Source organism: Dioscorea cayenensis, chromosome 5 (genome assembly GCF_009730915.1).
Source record: "Dioscorea cayenensis subsp. rotundata cultivar TDr96_F1 chromosome 5, TDr96_F1_v2_PseudoChromosome.rev07_lg8_w22 25.fasta, whole genome shotgun sequence".
In the NCBI taxonomy this organism is placed as follows: domain Eukaryota; kingdom Viridiplantae; phylum Streptophyta; class Magnoliopsida; order Dioscoreales; family Dioscoreaceae; genus Dioscorea; species Dioscorea cayenensis.
In genome coordinates this window covers 2,028,743-2,048,784 of record NC_052475.1, presented here as the reverse complement: position 1 = coordinate 2,048,784, position 20,042 = coordinate 2,028,743, and the positions used below count along the sequence as shown (strand labels likewise).

At 32.2% G+C, this 20,042-nt stretch overlaps 3 protein-coding genes across 5 annotated transcripts; 1 reads left to right on the top strand and 2 right to left on the bottom strand.

The window, feature by feature from the left end:
* Positions 1-623: 623 nt before the first annotated feature.
* On the bottom strand, positions 624-3,743 carry LOC120260719 (amino-acid permease BAT1 homolog). The gene is made up of 7 exons (XM_039268276.1): positions 3,499-3,743; positions 3,215-3,397; positions 2,883-3,002; positions 2,307-2,498; positions 1,613-1,918; positions 1,351-1,533; positions 624-1,262 (listed from the first exon to the last, which is right to left on the bottom strand). The coding sequence occupies exons 1-7, from the start codon at positions 3,607-3,609 to the stop codon at positions 771-773; spliced, it is 1,587 nt and encodes a 528-aa protein (XP_039124210.1). The 5' UTR covers positions 3,610-3,743; the 3' UTR covers positions 624-770.
* Positions 3,744-8,973: 5,230 nt separating this feature from the next.
* Positions 8,974-13,443, top strand: LOC120261796 (ERAD-associated E3 ubiquitin-protein ligase HRD1-like). Of its 3 annotated transcripts, none has more exons than XM_039269784.1 (8): positions 8,974-9,038; positions 9,436-9,976; positions 10,427-10,603; positions 11,005-11,154; positions 11,250-11,458; positions 12,505-12,652; positions 12,746-12,869; positions 13,062-13,443. In XM_039269784.1, the coding sequence occupies exons 2-8, from the start codon at positions 9,447-9,449 to the stop codon at positions 13,131-13,133; spliced, it is 1,410 nt and encodes a 469-aa protein (XP_039125718.1). In that variant the 5' UTR covers positions 8,974-9,038; positions 9,436-9,446; the 3' UTR covers positions 13,134-13,443. The 3 variants fall into 3 exon arrangements, with proteins under 3 accessions (XP_039125718.1, XP_039125716.1, XP_039125717.1); XM_039269782.1 differs by having other exon boundaries at positions 12,499-12,652; XM_039269783.1 differs by having other exon boundaries at positions 8,987-9,038; positions 9,446-9,976; positions 12,499-12,652.
* A 911-nt stretch (positions 13,444-14,354) lies between these two features.
* LOC120260698 (1-aminocyclopropane-1-carboxylate oxidase-like) lies at positions 14,355-15,904 on the bottom strand. The gene is made up of 3 exons (XM_039268245.1): positions 15,670-15,904; positions 15,342-15,571; positions 14,355-15,239 (listed from the first exon to the last, which is right to left on the bottom strand). The coding sequence occupies exons 1-3, from the start codon at positions 15,769-15,771 to the stop codon at positions 14,627-14,629; spliced, it is 945 nt and encodes a 314-aa protein (XP_039124179.1). The 5' UTR covers positions 15,772-15,904; the 3' UTR covers positions 14,355-14,626.
* Between the last annotated feature and the right edge of the window lie 4,138 nt (positions 15,905-20,042).

The window sequence follows — 20,042 nt, the reverse complement described above, 5'->3', positions numbered from 1 at the left end:
ATCATTTAAAATAAAACTAATGTGTGTTGTTTTTATTCAAAACCCAACACACGTAACTCAAGTAACTATTTTATCAAATATATCCTCTCAAAAGAAATTGGTTTTGAGTTTTATAAATTATATTTGTCGTCATGTACTAGAAGGTAATTATATCATTTAATAAAATTGAATAAATATAAAAGTGAATTTATCATTAGCGATGAACGAAGATAAAACTCTATATATGGTAAAAACATTGAATATAACATGTGTATATAGTTTTATTAAAAATAACATTCAATAATATTCATTATTTTTATTCAAAACCGACGAATTTACTCAAAACCAATAAATTTAAAAAATAAAAATAAACACTAGACCATAAAAAATAGGTATATTTATCATGGTGAAATATGACAAATAATATCACTATCAAGTAATTATTTTACCAAATATCTTCTTAAAATGACAATGATTTGTACCCCAAACGGAATTCATTTAGTGCGAAAATGGTACCAAAAACAATTAATAAGTAAAAAAAAAGGAAAAAAAAAGTTCATGTTTGAATATTCAAAATCAAAAGAACTCCATTGTCCAACCACAAGAGAATTTCATTGGAGGAAAGTCCCAATCAAATGTGAAAACACAAAAAGGCCTTCAAACAAGCCTTTTCTTTGAACTTTTTCTTTGACATTTATGTCCATTATAAATTTATGACTCTTTGTCATTTCAAGAATATTAAAAAGAAAACTTGTCCACATAAATTAAAAAAAAAATGATGACAAAAGAATTCACACCTTCTCAATCTGATCATCAATGTTTCTCACAGGCCCTTTGAACCATTTCCTTGCATCCACAATCCACCAAAACATTATCAATGTGATGCAAACACCAAGTGCCACAGGTGCATAATTGAATGTATCCCATTTGATTGGATACAAAGTTGGCAGAAGGAAGACAGAACAAGTGTAGCAAATCCACAGAAATGCAATCAAGCAAACCGGCCTTCTTGCTTTTCCAAGATAAAAAGGTCCGGGATTGAACTTTTTCTCCGGCATTATCATCCTGGCAAAGATTGGTACCGCGTAACCTCCAACCCATCCTACAGTGCATATGGAAGTAATTGCTGTGAAGACTACATTCACTTTCAGAATAGGAAGTCCGAGAAGAATGCAGATTGCTGCACATAACCACACTGCATTGGCCGGAACCTTGTGTTTAGGATGAATATGTCGCCATATCGATGAGAAAGGTATCCCTTGGTCCCTTGATAATGCGTATACCTGTAATTCGGTATAACTTGTTAAAGTATCGGGTGATACTATAAGAGTACATTAGAGCATTCAATGGTATATGTTTCTCATTTCTCACCACCCTGGCTGCACTTGTAGTGATTGAAAGGCCACCGAAGAAAAAAGAACCCCAAATGACAAACAACACAATTATGGCTCCCGTTGAATTATGGTAGCGCCCGTGGAAAGCATCGTAGAGTATTTGTGCCGGTACAAACACTCCTGCCGTCTCATTGTTAGTATCATACAAATAGTCAAAATTCTGCATATAAATTAACCATAGTGTTAGATAATCTTAAATCGATTAGAATTGATTATCTGAAGGATGGTTATTCGGGTACCTGAATGCTGAAAGTGAGAGCTAAGATATAGGCCCATCCGAATATAGTAATGATGCCGATGCTAGAAAGGATAGCGATAGGGCCATTCTTGTCAGCGCCTTTTGTTTCTTCAGTTAAATGTGCTGCAGCGTCGTATCCGTATAGTGAGTACTGACTAACAGTAACTGCTAGAATTACTGCATATGGCTTGCTGTTTATACCAGTTGATGCTGGAGCTGTTTCAAAATGACTAAATACATAAGAAGCACTTTGTGTGCTCAATGCCACAAGAGGAAGCATTATAACTATGACAAATCCTCCAATAACCTGCAAGGTGTTTAAAAAGAAGAAGAATAGGATCAGAAGAAAGGAAATCAAAACATTAATTCAATAAATTAGAGGTTTGATAATGCTAAAAGAAGAAATAGTGAAACAATCTCTACTCCAATAAACTAGCATATCTTATTTTTTATATTTATCTTGAACCAATTGGTCAACTTTGCCGACAATTAGATTCCATCAAAGACTAAAACATTTCAAATCTTCTTCATATCTTCCATATGAATTTAATAAGAACAATTGATCAATATCAAGCTTCAGTTTTAGATAAAAAAATAATAACAACCATCTAAATGAGCACAAGTCGGGAAAGTACTTCTGCAATTGTTAAATGAAAGAAGATGAAGCACATGGTTTTCGTGTAATCTGAAATTACCTGCCACCAGATAGATATTATATCGATGAAGGCAATAACTTCAAGAGCAAATGTGTTGAGTATCGCCCAAATAATTGTAAGTCCCACATACATAGCAAGAAAAACTCCACGAGGCGCCAAATAACCTCCACCCTTGTTAGTCCCAGTGCACAGTAAAATGATACTCTGCAACACTTGTGATCCAGCATAAGCCTGCAACCAGAAAAGAAGTGAAATTTCTGAAGGAAAAAAATTGCAAAAAAATAGAAGAAAGTAATCATTTAGATGAAAAGCAAACAGAGACACTTCAAAACTGATTCATTTGATGACTTGGATGAAGAGGAGTAAAGAACACAACAATTTGTCAAACAAATGCGAAGCAATTCAGAATTGATTAGCTGATAAACTAGATGAAGACAAACAGAAAACACTTCAGGAAACAAGCATGTTGCTAGAATTAATTCAGGAATCAGATGAATAGGAGTGAAGAACACAACGAGTTGTATAATAAAGCAAACAGAAAAGAGAAAAACACTACAAAATTGAAGATTGCTGCAAGAATCAATTCATAAATTAGATGAAGTGGAGCATATATACCTGTGTGCCTATACCAGCAATAAGGCCAATAGTCTCCAACCATGCACAACACCATGAAGCAAATGGACCCCATACTGGACCTGCTAGATGAGCAGCCCAAAAATACAGAGAACCAGTGGTCTGTTCCAAAAAATAATAACAATAATAATTACTAAATCTTAGTCCCAATATCAAACCAAAATTGAATTTTTCTTCTAATTCTTTCATCAAATTCACAATTTCCTCAAATAGAAAAATCCAAACACAACCACCCAAACAACTCAAAAATGAGAAAAATCAAACATTTTTGAAGAATCCCAAACAAAACACTAAAATAAGGCACCAAAACCTACAGGAAAAGATGAGCAGATCTCAGCCATGGCGATACCAACAAACCAAGTGAAGAAGGAGACAACGACCCAGCCCCAAACCAGCGCCGCCGGCCCGGCATACAGCAAGCTGGATCCATACAACGGCGTGATGCCGGTGAACAACGTCATAGTCGAGAACGAGATTGCCAGCGTCTTGAACAACGTCTACATCCATTGATTCCACAAGTTCAGCAGCTCAAATCACAGCGATTTCATGAAACATGTAAGCAAAGATTGGATTTTTATCAAAGGAATAGAAGGAATACCATCTCTCGCCGGAGCTCTTGCTTGTATCCGAGCTCATTGAGCCGCTTCTCGCCGGAATCCATGGCGTCGGCTGGACTGAGATCCGAAGAGCAGCGGGATTGGGCGCTCATTTGAAAGCTCGCAAGGAACGAGAGCGAATACGAAGACTTCTGCGCCTGAAAACGCGGGAATGAAGAAGGTCGGACGACTTCATGTACAATCCTTTTAGAAGCTTACACGTGGACAAGTTAGATCGTGTAACTGACACTTGTCGTGTAACGGAAAGCATTGTAAGTTTTACTTACAATATATTTGTGCTGGGGATTTGTGCGATGGTTTACGTAGATTATCAAACTCTGAAAAGATAAACAGAAAACAAGTGTGACTGAAAATGTTATGATTCAAAGTGATACTTAGTTTTTTATTATTTATGGATACTAATTATTAATTTCTATTTTAATTGATATTTTATTTTGGTCTCATGACTCTCATGTATGGTACTATATAGATGCCATATATTTATTTATTTAAATTATTATATTTAGAAAATCAGGTAAGCAAAGGAAACACTCCAAAAGTTAAATACTCTGATGTTAGACAGATTGACTATTCTTGGTGTGAGTGGAAGTGTGTACTCTTTGATCTTATGACCAATCTTCATGGAGTGACAAGTGACAAGTTTGAACGGTGTTCGTCTATTTGTTAAATATAATAAATAAATAAATAGATAAAAGTAAGTACAATATAACCCAACGTGAGAGTGCAATTAATTCTCATAGAAAAATTTAAAAAAAAAAACTCTCTTTCGAGTATGATCAAGGGTTTGGTGTGTGTGTGATATAACTTATCCATATTATCAAATATATATATATATATATATATTAAAAATTATTTTTTTTAAAAAAACAAGTAAATAAATTACAATTTATTTGAAGAAAAAGAGAATATATCAACAATACAAAAAAACAAAATAAAAACAGCTCACTGGGAATGAGAACTATAGAACAATAGACACATAAAAACACTATAGTAGTGTTTGGTTATATATAATTGAAGATATGCGTTTGGTTTTGGATATAATTCTAATGCAGTGGATTTTCAGTTATAATGAAATTAAAAATACTTGGTTTTCAAAATAGTGCAGTCAAATCTTGTGTTTGGTTGAATGTAACTAGGATTACTGTATTATAATATTTTATGTTTGTTTGGAAGAATTTGTAAATCTGGAATTGAAAAACGCAAGTGTGTATATGCATATATGTATATGAATATATATATCTGTATAAGCATATATATATATATGTATATATGCATATACATACATGCATACTTACATGTATATGCGTATATGTATGTGTTTGTATATATGCATATGTATATGTATGTATACACATGTAAAAATACCTATGTATGTTTATATAAATACATATACATATATATGAGTATATGTTTATGTGTATACACATATATATACATACATAGATGTATATGAGTATATGTATATTTGTGTATATATGCATATATGCATACATATATGTATGTATACATATGTAAAAATAAGTATGTATGTTTATATAAATATATAAATGTATATGTATATATATGTGTGTGTATAAGTATATGTATGTGTGTATTATGCACATGTGTATGTGTATATGTATATATGTATGCCTATGTATATATTTTTGTGTATATATATATATGCATATACATTATATGTGTATGCATATGCATTATATACATCACCTAAGGATTTTCAACTTCCGGGATTTCGACTTTCGCCCAATTTGGACGTAAGTCCCAATACATCTATTGGAGTATTTGGTTTTACTTTGGTATTTTAAAATCCCTCAAACCAAACAAATAATTTTTTGATGTGGTATTTGAAGATACATTGTAACTTCACATACTTCAAAACAAACACTACCAAGTTTCAAATCCCCTCAAACAAACAACACCTATGTAAATCTTTTTTCAAATTAAAATTTTAAACTAAATTGATATTAAATACTTGTTTTTGCATCCAGAAATGCTTGATATATAACAAGATATGAAGTTTTTTTTTTTTTTTAAAAAAAATTTGCATTTACTTAATAATTGGATTTTTAAAAAAATTTTATAATAAACTCTTTGATTTTTTTTTTCATAATTATATGTTTGTTATTGTAAAAATTCTAGCTTAAAACTTAAAAGCTATGAAATGTCTACATTATCCCTAAACAAGAATTAATATTATATGGGGTTTTCAGGTAATAGAACAAGTTAAAGGACATTTTTGGGGGAAAAAAATTGAAACTAACTGTATTAAAAATGATCTCTCTATAATTTTCTTCGGGTTTAATATCTTATTTTCCCTCTATTATAGTTAATTTGTCCCTCTATCATAATTTGTCCGCTGTCAGTCCCTTTATTTTCATGATGGCCCCCTCCCTCAGACGGCCGTGTCTTTTCCCGTATACGATGCTAATCCAGCATAAATCATTTCTAAAATCATAATAATAATAATAATAAAAAGGCATTAAGTTTAATAAGATATTAACCTCGTATTATTATACTCAGTGTCTTCTTTTATTATAATTTTGGAAATAATTTGTGCTATGTCAGCTTCTTAGACAGAAAAAAGAGACAGTCGTTTGAGGAAGGGACTGATATTTTCCAAACAAGAAACTAGAGAGACTAACAACAAATAAATTGTAATTCATCATGGCGAAGATAGGTACCACGTAACCTCCAACCCATCATACTGATACAGTGCGTATGGAAGTAATTGCAGTGAAGACTACATTCACTTTAATATTAGGAAGTCCGAGAAGAATGCAGGTTGATCTGACGGTTCTAATGAAAAGGGTGGGGAGGTTGCCGCTGGTGTAGAGAGTGGAGAATAACCTGTGAAGGTTGTTGCTAGTGAAGAAGAAGACAATTTTCCTGACAATAAGGCAATAGCTAATCTCTTTCTCTAGCCTTGAAGCCTGTTCATTTTCTTAAATAAGATCTATTGTTAGTAGGGGTGGCAATAATCTGTCCGGACCCGCCGGCCCGGTTTTTTCCGGCCCGGAATAAAAAGGGTTTGGACATAAGATTTGCAAATGCGGGCCAGGTCCGGACATGGCTTGGTTGTCCGGATTTAAATCCGGGCCGGGTCCGGACATAAAAATTCGGACAACCGGGCCCTTTTAACCCCTAAAACTTTTAAAGCCCACAACCTTAGGCCCATTTGTTTTAAGCCCATTCTTCTAAAAACTTTAAACATATATTGTTTTTTCTATTAAGACTTAGATTTTTCTATAATTTGAGTTGAGTTTTGAATTATTGATGTTTTTTTTTGCATTTAATGTGAATTAAATTATTTTTGTATAATTTAATATTTGAGCGAACTTAAAAATAGCTTATAGAATTCAGACAAATTTGGACATCCGGACAACCTGGTTTTAAAATAAACAGGGTTTGGACATGCCAAGTTTGTCCGGATTTAAAACCGGGCCGGGTTCGGACACAAGTTTTTCTATTTATATTAGTAGTTGTCCGGACCCGGTTTTGTCCGGACCCGAATTTTTGCCACCCCTAATTGTTAGTCTAAAAGTACTTTCAATTAGCTGAAGCACTGATGTTAATTTTGATTTTGATTCCATTATTGTAAAAGAGGATAGGGTTCATGGTGGTAGGAGTTTTGAAAATGATTTCAACAGAGTTGAAAATAGTTTCTTATTTTTTTAGGGGTCGTTTGAAATTGTTGCCAATTCCTGTTTTTTGTTTTCAATTTCATAATTTAGAAACAAAACTAAGAAAACATGTTTGGCACCTTGTTTTTGTTTTAAAAAATATTTGCAACAATCCTCATGTTTCCAAAATTTTTGAAAACGAAAACAATATGCCAAACATGTTATTACCAGTTTTGTTTCCAAAATATGAAATTGAAAAAAAAAAAAAAAATTGACAACAATGCCAAATGATCCCTTAAATTTTTTGTTTTCAAAAACAAAAAACTGTTTTAAAAACAACAATCTAATATATATTTTGACAACATGTGACAAACAACCCCATTTCAGAGTTGGTCAATGAAATACAGAAATGTACTAATTAAGATGATTTATCGACTCCTACAAACTTATTAACTCGGCCAATAAAAGTCTGTTATGTGCATGCTTAGAAGATTTGCATGAACAATACTAAACTAATAAGTCCATCTAGCATGTAATCTTAGATGGGAGGGATATAACTCATATGAGGGGGCATTTGGTTCAGTGTAACTGTAAATACAGTGAATTTCTAGTTACAATGTAACTGAAAATCCATGGATTTTATAATACAGTACAGTTAAATCTAGTGTTTGGTTAGATTTACTGTAGACGATGTATTATAGGATTTTGTATTTAATAAGAGATATTTATAAATTTGAAATTAGAAATTTTTTTTACATTATAAATATTTTAATGATTTTAAGTATCGTATTAATTAATTTAACTATTAATTTTATTATTAAATTAGTTATTAAATTTATTAGTATATTTATTTATTTATTTTATTATATTTTATAATTTTTAACCCAATAAAAAAAGTATTTTGAACTTTTCATATATTTTTAGTATGTTATTAATGATTTTAATTATCTCATTGATCATTTTAACTCTTAATTTTATTATTAAATTAATTATCAAAGTAATTATTAAATTTATTATTAAATTTTATAATTTTTCACTCCACAAAAATATCCATAAATGTTTAATCATATTTGTTTTTTTTTAATTGGTCACATATAGATCACAAGTTATGCATTTGAAGAAATTTAAAGATAAGGGATTTGGTTTTATGCCCAATTTGGCCGTAAAATCAAATCCCTCCTAGGATGTAATATGAGTTACATTGGTTTTTGAAATCATGTGAACCAAACACTGGATTTCAGAAAACCCAGTAACTCAAGTTATATGTAACTCAAAAACCCTCCAAATAAACACTACCAGTATACAATTGCTTCACAAGGGTACCACTCAACCCACTCAAAAAGTATTACGAATAATACTTGGGTGGGAATGGTGGATAAAACACACTACTACTATGTCCATCCACTACCTATGTAACTAACCACTCCATTGAATTAAAAAAAAAAAAAAATCTCACACAGAAGTAAATTAAAAAATAAAAATAAAAAGCCCAAAACTGAGGTGATCAACACTCCAAACCAAAATGAAAAATTTCGATTATTATTATTAAAGGTAATATATTCTGTTCGGTTTGGTTCGGTTCGGTTCGATTCGGTTAGACTTGCATCTATTCTATCCGAACCGACACGTACCCGTTCTCGGTGGCTGGGTCGAAGTATACGTGTCTCACTTCTGTGACTCATGCCAAGCCCCGGACGCTGAGGACACGAGGGCTGGAGTCTTTGAGACCAATGCCTTACTTCCACGTCATCCAAAAACCACATGAGTCGTTTTTCTGGTCCCATTTTCAAGTCGTCTTCAACCTTGTATTTTAATACATATGAATATGTTATATTGCTACTCCTTGTGTGTTTTTCTCTCTGTTTCCCCTGCGAGCAATCCCTAGACTGAGTTCCGATCAGGTACCAAAAATTCTCATCTAAACCCCTAATTTTGTTCTTCGTCTATGAATTGCGTTTGTAGTTTTTGATTATTTTCGTTTCAATTGGGTTTCCATATCTCTGATCCCTAGATTTTGAGCAAAATTGGAATTTAGGGGTGGTTTTTTCCTTTTCTTTTGTTGGAATTCCGCATGCTAAAAATGTGAATCAAACAGCTGTTTCTTAGTTTTTTGTTTTGTTTTTGAAAACTTTCGTTTCCACCGACGAAGATTTGGGCAGAAATTGTCATCATATATTCGATAAAAATGTTAATTTTGATAGGATAGTATAATGTTTGGAAATGAGAATGAGTCTGCTTTGATTGTAGCTGTATTGGATTCAATGATTCAATCCTGAATTTTTCTAAGTTTAATTGTAGTTTTTGATAGGATGAAGCTTCAGACATATGCTGGGTTTAGTTTCCTGGCGGCGATCACTGTCATCTATCATGCGTTCAGTAGTAGAGAGCAGTTTTACCCGGCAATGGTGTACCTCTCCACTTCCAAGATTTGTCTGGTGATACTTCTGAACAAGGGCTTGGTGTTGATGTGCATGGTATGGCAGTTGGTGAAGCGCATATTTCTTGGTTCTTTGAGGGAAGCGGAAGTGGAGAGGCTGAATGAACAGGCTTGGAGGGAGGTCATGGAGATTCTGTTTGCAATCACCATATTCAGACAGGATTTCTCAGTGTCATTCCTTGCAATGGTGACAGCTCTTCTCTTGATTAAAGCGTTGCATTGGTTGGCACAGAAGAGGGTCGAGTACATTGAGACAACCCCATCAGTGACTACACTGTCTCATATCCGCATTGTCTCTTTTATGGGGTTTCTCCTGACCCTGGATTGCTTGTTCTTCTATAGTTCACTGAAGCCTCTGATACAGACATGGCAGGCATCGGTTGCACTCTTCTTTGCTTTCGAGTGAGATGATCTTGTCTTTCTTGTATCATTGCTAAATTATACTTGTGCCTCTGGTTTTCTTGCTTGATAAAACCTGTGGTGTTCAATGGCATTTTACTTTTGGTGACGATTTTGTCGTTTTGATGTATGAGTAGTACATTTTTGGTTGGCTTGCATATACAGCCATGATTTACATGCATAGTTTTGTCGTTTCGATAAGTGACTGTGACCTTGATTTTGTATTTGTAGTTTTTCATTTCAATGTGTGTCTATTAAATTTTTGGCAGGTTTTTGCTTAGGTTGCCATGATCGTGTGTTTGCAGTTTAGTCATTTCGATGTGTGTATATTAAAGTTTTGGTTTGTTAGTGTATGTATCCATAAATTTAAACATGTAGTTTTGTTGTTTTCATATGAGCATTTTCATTTTTGGCTGGTTTGCATGTGGCTCTGAGTTTAAATTTGTATTTCAGATACATGATCCTGGCAACAACAACTGTAGCAACCTTCATTAAGTATGTCTTCTATGTTAGTGACATGCTCATGGATGGGCAATGGGAAAAGAAGGCTGTATACACATTCTACTTGGAACTTGTTCGTGACCTGCTTCACCTGTCAATGTACATCATCTTCTTTTTCGTGATATTTGTGTAAGTACCTTTTTCCTTTTACCTGTTTCTTCAGAGATCCAGGCAAGCTGGATTTTGAAACTTCTGATTTTGAGTGTTTATTTCTATTTCAGTGAGCATGAAGATGAATGCATGTGCCTAGGGTTGACGTGAGTCATGCATTTGTTGTTCTTCGTGATTAAATCAATTGTTTAGGTTTCATTCTTCTCCCTTTTTTGCTAAATTGGGTTAGACAACAGCAAGAAAGATCTCTTATTTCTTCTTGATCTTGCTTATTGGTTACATTCCTGATTTGAGTAATTGGTCGTGCAATTGTGGTTATATTCATGTCCTTGGTCTTTTCCTGCTAGTTTATGCTTGTGCTTCATGGAGGCTATTACATGCTCTTGACCTGGTTGTTATTACCTTCTTGTTATTTTTAGGAACTATGGTGTGCCCTTGCACTTGATACGTGAGCTATATGAGACATTCCGCAATTTCAGAATTCGTGTTGCTGATTATATTCGATACCGCAAACTGACATCTAACATGAATGAGCGATTCCCTGATGCAACACCTGCGGAGATCAATGCGTACTGGCTTTACTTAGCTGTTGCCTTTCCCTTTTTTTTATTTTGACTTTTGGTTACATTTGTTGGTTTCATGATTTCTATTTTTGCATTTACAGAAGTGACGCCACATGTATCATATGCCGGGAGGAGATGATCACTGCCAAAAAGCTGCTTTGTGGACACCTTTTTCATGTGCATTGTCTGAGGTCATGGCTAGAACGACAACATACTTGCCCAACTTGCCGATCATTGGTGGTTCCTCCTGAAAATGGTCCAGCTGGAGTCAGACGCCAACATGGAAACCCACAGGAAGCCCATCAACCTGGTAAGCTTGGAGAAGTTTAGAACATTTGTTTCTTTGATCATTTTAGGTTCTCTAAGAATGGTGAGGTTGGTGTCTTTGAACTGTAAATTCTATTTTGGCTTGAGATTTTCTGCTGCTTGCACTAATTGTTGATTTAAGAACATGGAATCTCAAACCTTGTTTTCATACAAAATTGTGAACCAGGGACGTTAGAGTGTGTACAAATAGATGTAACTTTTTGGATCCTATGACTTCACATTTTATATTTATTTATATTTAAGAAATATGGACAAGCGACTTTAAAACCTCAACTTCTCATTTCGATAAGGATTGTTTTACCCACTCTCCCATCGTGGAAGTGGTCATTCTATAGTGTGTATGACTGAATTTGAATGCGAAGACTGAGAAACAAATTTGGAAGCACTGGTTAATAGTTTGCTGTCTTGTGAGATGATTCAAAGAATATATTTACACCATACATTTAGTTCAAAATTTAAAATGCTACCCACCGACAATGTTTGTAACATACCTTTTTGCACAAGCAGATAAAGTTCGTTTTGTCGTCCAGAAATTCTCTATATGGTAGGCTTACACTTAACGTTTGTGTTGCCATAGATGTTGCAAGGCCCTCCTCTGTGACATGTTGTTAGTCTATAGATGACTGTTAAAATTGGCCATACTTTCCCATTGTATATTGTTGAGTTTTGGGTTTTAAATCACTTTCCATTATAGGGTAAAATAGAAGTCGTTATCCTCCTCGTTTACCTGGAAGATGATGTGCTTTGGGTATTTTTAACAGCTATTCATGTCTATTGTCTGGAGTTTTTGTTCAGCTGGAGTTGGTTTATCATATTATGTCCATAAATTGTGCTCATGCCATCTTATATCTCTTGTTAGCTATTGTTGTTTAGGTGGTAAATGACTAAAGATGACTACTCTGTTTTATAGATCTATTAACTTAATTTGCCTTCTCTGCTGCTTTATCCAGTAAGACATGATTTTCCATTTAGATTCTGGTGCCTAGCTGAAAAAGTTCATTGACTTGCAAAACCCATGACTAGGTGCAGCAACTCCGGGCGCATTAACTCAGGGATCGGCTGATGATGCAACAACTGAAAACATAAGCCAACATCAGGCCAGGCTTCGAGCTGCTGCCATGGCTGCTTCTCTGTATGACAAGTCCTTTGTTTATCCTCCCAGAAACACACTGCTTTGGTATGTTCTCTTTTTTAAGTGGAGGCAAACAAACATTCCATGATAATTTTCCGGTTGCCACAATTGACTGATTTGTGTCGTGCTGCTTTTCAGGTCACCTGGATATCCTCCGGTGACTACTCAGGCCGTGGGACAAACTGCACAATTTGCTGGCAACTCAGACGAAGAGAAGTTACTGAAGGCACAGATGATCAACTGCATCGAACTCCAGATAAAGGTAAAGCATTTCTGTCATTAACTTAGTTGTGTATTTGAAAATATCAATGAACATGGTATGATCTCAAACTTATTGTGGACTTATTTTAGGATTATTATAACTTATGAATTTTCTCTTATTGGTTTGCATTACTATTTGTAATTTCTGCAGTTTTTCTGCAACTAAAAGCTTGTATTAACTTTTATCTGCCAGTTACTTCAATCCCAGCTGCAAGCTATACAGCAGGAAGCAGATAGACATGCAACCCGAACCGGAGACGAATGACCAGTGATCGATCTGCGAAGAAAGACCCGAAACAAAACCCCGACCCTGAATAAAACTTCGGAAACCAGCCATAGAGTCATCATCCTCTGCGATAAACATCGATTGGCCTCATTCCGTGAGGCTGTCGGTCCTTATTGTACAGAAGTTTTGTTGATCTTGATTGGCCATTTTGCTGAAGTTAAAACTTAAAACATATGACACCATGGCATCCACTCTGAACCAAGCTCATCACATTTTCAGGCAATTTCCAAAAACATTTCTGTAAATTATATGAGATCAGGAGTTAAAAAATGGGACAATTTTTATTGAGGATTTTAATACTCACAATCAAGATCATTTACATAGATTTTGCAACAGGTTTTTTTAATCAAGTGAGATCTGTAGAGAAACCATGGTTTATGCACACAGGAACAAGTTATGAACTTTGCATCCCTGACACTGGGAGATTAATTTAATTTTACTTCAAATGGACTTTTCCTTATTGGAAATCTAATGTAAATCTAATGCAGATCTTCTCATAATTAAATATTTTTAATCTTAATGTGTGATTTAAGTTATTCAACTAACGCTCAATTTGCAAATAAGAACTTTTGTAGGGGCTAAAACAAATATGTTAGTCTTATTGTAATTATATGTTGGTTAATGTCTTTCCTAGAGTATTATGTAATTATTAAAATTTAAACGAATTATTTAGAAATAACATTATACAAGTCAATGACAAAGGAAAAAAATTTTGTGCTGCTGTGCTGTGTTCGCCACAAAACTAACCATCTTTAATTTGGTGTTTTTTAGTTAGATTTGAAATTACATAAGATAAAAATAAAAATAAAAATAAAGAGCAAAACAATGGTAAAATAGAAGTTCGATATGAGAGATCAGTTATTTAAATCTCACTTCATTCATGATAAACAATATAAATAACGTAGTTTGTCTACCTTATAATAAAAATAAAATTGTATAAATTATTAATTAACTTATAAGAATTTCTTAAAAACATCAATAGTCCAAACTTAATTGTCAAATATCTCAAGAAAACAACAAAAATGTTAAAAGTATAACATAAACTATTTGTTTCATTATAAATTTATTTCATGCTTTCTGATTGTATTACATCATAAATTAAATGTTTCTATTTTGTAGAGAATGAACTCTAAGAGATGACCTCATACAAAACCAAGATTAAACAAAACTAACAAACAAAAAACACATAAAATGAAGACAATACCAAAAATACCACAAACTTATATAATTCATTAAAAATCATAAAACAATCCAATGCACCAACTACATAATAAACTTATTAATCAATAAGACTCCATCAAACAAACACTAGTACTACTAAAACCATAAAAAACCATAATAAAACATCAGAAAGGATGCTCTGGTTTATTACAAACAAGCATCACTTTTCAAACCAACAACACAAACCAAACCAAACCAAACCAAACCAAACTGCATGAAACTTGAGCTCAAACAAACCTTTTTAACTTAATTCAAACAGCTCTCACTGCATGAAACCTTGGCTCCTTTGGCAAGAACTTCTGCTTGACATACACTTCCATATAATCCCCAAAAACAAACTTTGGATACTCAATCTCTTCATCATTTTCACTCTTTCCTTCATTCAACACCTTCTTCTCAACCTTCTCCGTTGCCGGTGCAATCGTCGCACTCAGTGAAGGATTATAAAATGAAGCGATAGACCGACGATTACCGTCGGTTTTAGCAAGCACTCGGTGCCAAGCACTCTTATACTTGCCATTGCTAATCACTTCAATTTGATCTCCTGTGTTTATAACAATGGCATTGGGCAATGGTTGCACGTCGAGCCATTCGCCGTCTTTAAGCATTTCGAGACCGCCAACTTTGTCGTCTTGGAAGAGAAGAATGACTCCTCCGGCATCGGTGTGTGCCCGGAGACCGGTGACCATTTCCGGGTGTGGGCAAGGAGGATAATGACTCACTTTCGTCCCGAAGAACGGTTGATCTTCGCCGGAGAATGCTCTCTTTATGTATCCTTTCTCTAATCCAAGATTCTCATCCATAACTTCCATCACTTTCTCAGCAAGTGTTTTCAATTCCTTTCTATACTCTTTCATTATTTCTCTGCATGGCATAAAAAACGATATAACAAAAGAGTTAGTATTTTATTTCTCTCCTGATTAAAAATTAAAAACTCGAAGTTTATATATATATATAAAAACTTACATGAACTCCGGAGGATTAGAAGGCCATTGGTTATTGTCTTGGAGGAGGAAAACATCCTCCCAATCGATATCTTCCAAGCGTTTTCCCTCCTCTTTTGTATCGACTAAGTTATTAAGTAAATGAACCGTGTTCGAGCTTTTGAATCTGTCTTCTCTTTCTAACTTGAAACAATCGGAACACACTTTCTTTACTCTTTCTAAAAGCTCGGTAGAGATTCCATGGTTCACAAGCTACAAAATAATTCAAAAAATAATAATTAATAGTTTCATATCGGTTAATTTGGTTTACGTCTTTCATAATTATAAAATTGTCGGAAAGTTAAACATACCTGAAAGAAACCCCATCCTTCACATCCCTTGGCAATTTCAGCCATTGTTTTCTCCCTCTCATCTCCTTCCAACTTTGAGAAATCAATCACTGGAACCGCCATTTTAGTATAAATTCTAAAGTTAAGAAGAAAAAAAGAAGAATAATAATAATTATAATCTCAAAAGATAGCAAAATTAAGAAACTTTGTTTCTTAGTTTGCAATATGTTTGTGTGGTTTTGGAGTTGAAGGCCAAGGTGGCCTTTTATAGTGCAACAACATCTACTATACATTGTCAACCCTTAATTTAATATTTCTATTTATTTATTTATTTATTTAGTTTAAATAGAGTAAAAAGAAATACATGGAATCATGTTGAGATAGTGTCCTTGCTGTGATTACAAGACTCTTTGGTCAATGAAGCATGGATGCCTACCTACAGCTCAAGCATTGCTAATCAAACTCATTATTTTAATCAAGAATGTTAATTAGTCATGGCAACAAAAGAATTTCTAATTATTTTCTTGGTGTGCTAATTAAGAACTCATTTATTTAATTAATCACACTAAGCAGGTGTTCTTGACTATTCTTAATCCAACGGCTGCTAGAAATTGCTCTACATGATGATCATGAGCTATAGTTCCGGGTCCAACATTAGTCATCTAGGCTTATATCTAACTTGATATATATATATATATATATATAGTACAAAAATTTATATATATATTTGGATGTCTTATTCATTGAAGACTACTTTAATTTGTTTATGAGTGGCAATCCAATTAGAGAAAAATGACTATTAAAGTGATTCATATATAGAGAAGCACTAATTATGTTGGTTACACTTTCACTTTAATTAGCTTTTGAATATTTGTTTCAAGTTTCAATATTGCTGATGATAACTCAAAGATATATATATATATATTAGTTTTAATAAAGTGTATGTTTTTATGGAATAACCAATAACTTTTGGGTCTCCTGTGACATATGATTTTAAGTGTAAAGTATTTGTGTCTTAAAAGAAGGCGATTTTGAAACTTAACTCATGTCTAGTAATGATACAAATGTGTTCAAGTAGTAAATCCATACTACTGGTGGGTCTCCTGGTGGCGGCGATTTTGAACCTTAACTTTTGGGTCTCCTGGTGGCATATGATTTTAAGTGTAAAGTATTTGTGTTTTAAAAGAAGACAATTTTGAACCTTAACTCATGCCTAGTAATGATACAAATGTGTTCAAGTAGTAAATCCATACCTTTACACACTCCTGACACATCGTTTATTTACTTTTTATTAAAAAAGAATATATATTTAAGGTATATATATATATATGTATCTTCAATTTATTTTTAATAAAGGTATAAAAATTAATTTGATTGGGTAGTAATGGATATTGCGTTTTTATTACTAATATGATTTTTTAATTCAAAATTAGTAATCCATAATTTTATATATTTTTTTTAGAAAAAATTGGTTACTTTGAGATATATGAGATAACTTTTGTTCTTCTAATAAAAATCTATTAACTAATAATTAATTTAATTTTTTTTATAAAATTCAATATAGTCATTTTCCACCAACAAAAATAATGACAATAGAATGTATGATATGGAACGTGAAAGATATGTATATAAAATAGTTATTTTTATTATTTTATAAAAATTAATATAGTTTTTTTTTTTGCCAACAAAAGTAATGACAAAGAAGGTATGATATGAAACGTGAAAGATATGTATATAAAATTCTTAGCCGACAGAATAACATTATTCATGTCTACTGTGTGTCGTCCTATTATACCACTTGTAATATACGTTTTTATTTCAATGTCGATGCCTTGATTTTTTTCTCTTTAATTATATATTTTATTGTTAATTTTGTTTTATCTCAACTATTTTATAATAATTATAACTTGGCTTTTAATTTTAAGCTTATCTCCAAAACTTAAATTATAAACAAATGTTAATCTTGGATGTCATATATATGCTGATATAGTTTGTATAAGACATATATTATAATAATGAAAAACATATATCACCACTTGCACCGTGTGATACAAAATCTTCATTCTTTTATTATAAGTTGACAATGGCTTCAAATGCTTCCTTTTTCCTCAATTAACCATTTAATAATAATAAATAATAATAATAATAATAATAATAATAATATTATTATTATTATTATTATTATTATTATTATTGTGTGTGTGTGTGTGTGTGTGTGTGTGTGTTATGGCATGATATGAAACCATTAATATATATAATTCACAAATAAGAAACACCAAATTAAGCTATAAAATTCAAATATTTCAAAGAGTACGTAATGTGTATATATATAGTTATACATGTGATTTGATAAAAATTAATCACAATTATCAAGAAGAAGTACACAACTAATTAACTAATAAATAATCAATCAATGATTAGTACAAATGAAGCTCACTGTTAAGAGACCAATGTAATTAATCAATGATTAGAGGGTCCAAATCTCTAGACCAATGTCTCAACTTTATATTACCCCATTGCCTCTACCGACTTCCCATTAATTAATTTTATTATTGATAGTATTACTATTATTATTATCATATATATATATATATATATATCTTGGTTGTGTGGGCTTTCATGAGAGGTTGACAGCAAAAAGAATATTATCTCTGAATCACAGCCATGCTTTGAGGTGAAAGAATGGCTTCATTAAGACATTAATCATTAATTAAAGGACACACTGACTCAGCTCTAAAGTCTATATATATTTATATATATAGACTATATAGTCATTATATTATACATGATAATGCATGTCATTAAGCATCTTTGATTAATGCTTAATTATAATATATAATTGTGTGTTTAGGTTATATGATACACTGTTAAATTAAACTATATAAATGGTATATATATATATACAAGGATGAAACCGTATACAACAATACCACGTAAATTAACATATGCATGCACGTATGACCACCTTTCTCATATTGTTATGGGACCCACATTTTTAATTAATTTAATATAAAATTTTTGAGTTAAATGTCTTCAAAACAAACCTAAATATTAAAAAGTTGTGAACATTTAAATAGGAAGTCATTAGTGTGGAGTTTAAACTAAGGCTTTGTGATGAATAGTCAAACATCCAGGTTTTGTATAGAGTTTATTATATATTATTACTATTATTATCATTGTTTTAACCTTGACAATGTCAACGAGATGATGATGCCATGATGTGTACAAAATTTTTTTTTTTTAAAAAAAAAGAGGATGGAAAGCTTGTTAGATTAAAAAAGACCATGATGATATATTGTATGTCATTATATGAGTAGAAGAGGGATGTTGCTATTTATATATATATATATATATATAGAAAAAAATATATATATATATATATATATATAAAGAAAAGAAGATGGTGATGAGACTGAGAGTGAATTGATTCATTCCCTAAAGACCAAGTATCCGGAAAGGATGAATAGATTCAATGGTTTCACACCGGCATTTGCTCCTATGCAGCCCACATGCATATTTCATGTTACGCATGCAATGCATGGATGGACATGGACATAATTTAAATTTTGAATCTCCATTCTTTTCTATTTATTTTTATTTATCTTTACCTATTTAGTTATCTGGTAATTATCAAAAACCCCTTTTGAAGTCACGTTGGCTTTTCAAATTTGGATATTTTAAAAAGTCTGACGGTGGCTATAATATAAGTGATTGATGTTGGCACGGAAATGACCTTGACTTTAAATGGGCGTACTATTAAATGGAAATTTCAGATATTAAATAAAAATAAATAAATATTAATAGCAGTATTAAGTAAAAAACATGTGGTTCTGTGTCATATGAAATATTAAATAAAAATTATAATTATTAAGCGGAAAATAAATGTTGTAAGATATAATAAAATTATGGTAAAATTGATCTATGATAATAGAATAAAAAAGTGTATTGAAAAAAGAATTCTGAGAAATTGAATGTTAAAGGAGATGTTTGAGAAGTTTGAAGCTTTCGAGAATTTAAATTTTTATTTTAATTAATTATTTATTTATAAATTAAATGTAATGCTGATTAATATATTTATATAATATTTAGATATATCTCTTTACATTTTCTAAAGAGTCCTCATTTCTCAGTTCTTGATCCAATGTCCTCAGAAAACCCTAATCTAGATTAACTTCCCTTTGTGTTTTCTCTAAATCCCAACCCAATTAGTTCCTGTCACCACCCCTCTCTTATTTTCATTGCAAACAATGCATGATGTTTTAGTACCATATAAAATATATAAAAATATATAATGTAGTTTTGTGTCATGAGCAAGGTTTTTAATATTATAAAATATATATGTGAGATTTTTTTATTTTTCTTTTCGCAGTTAGATGAGGTATATGATGGGATGG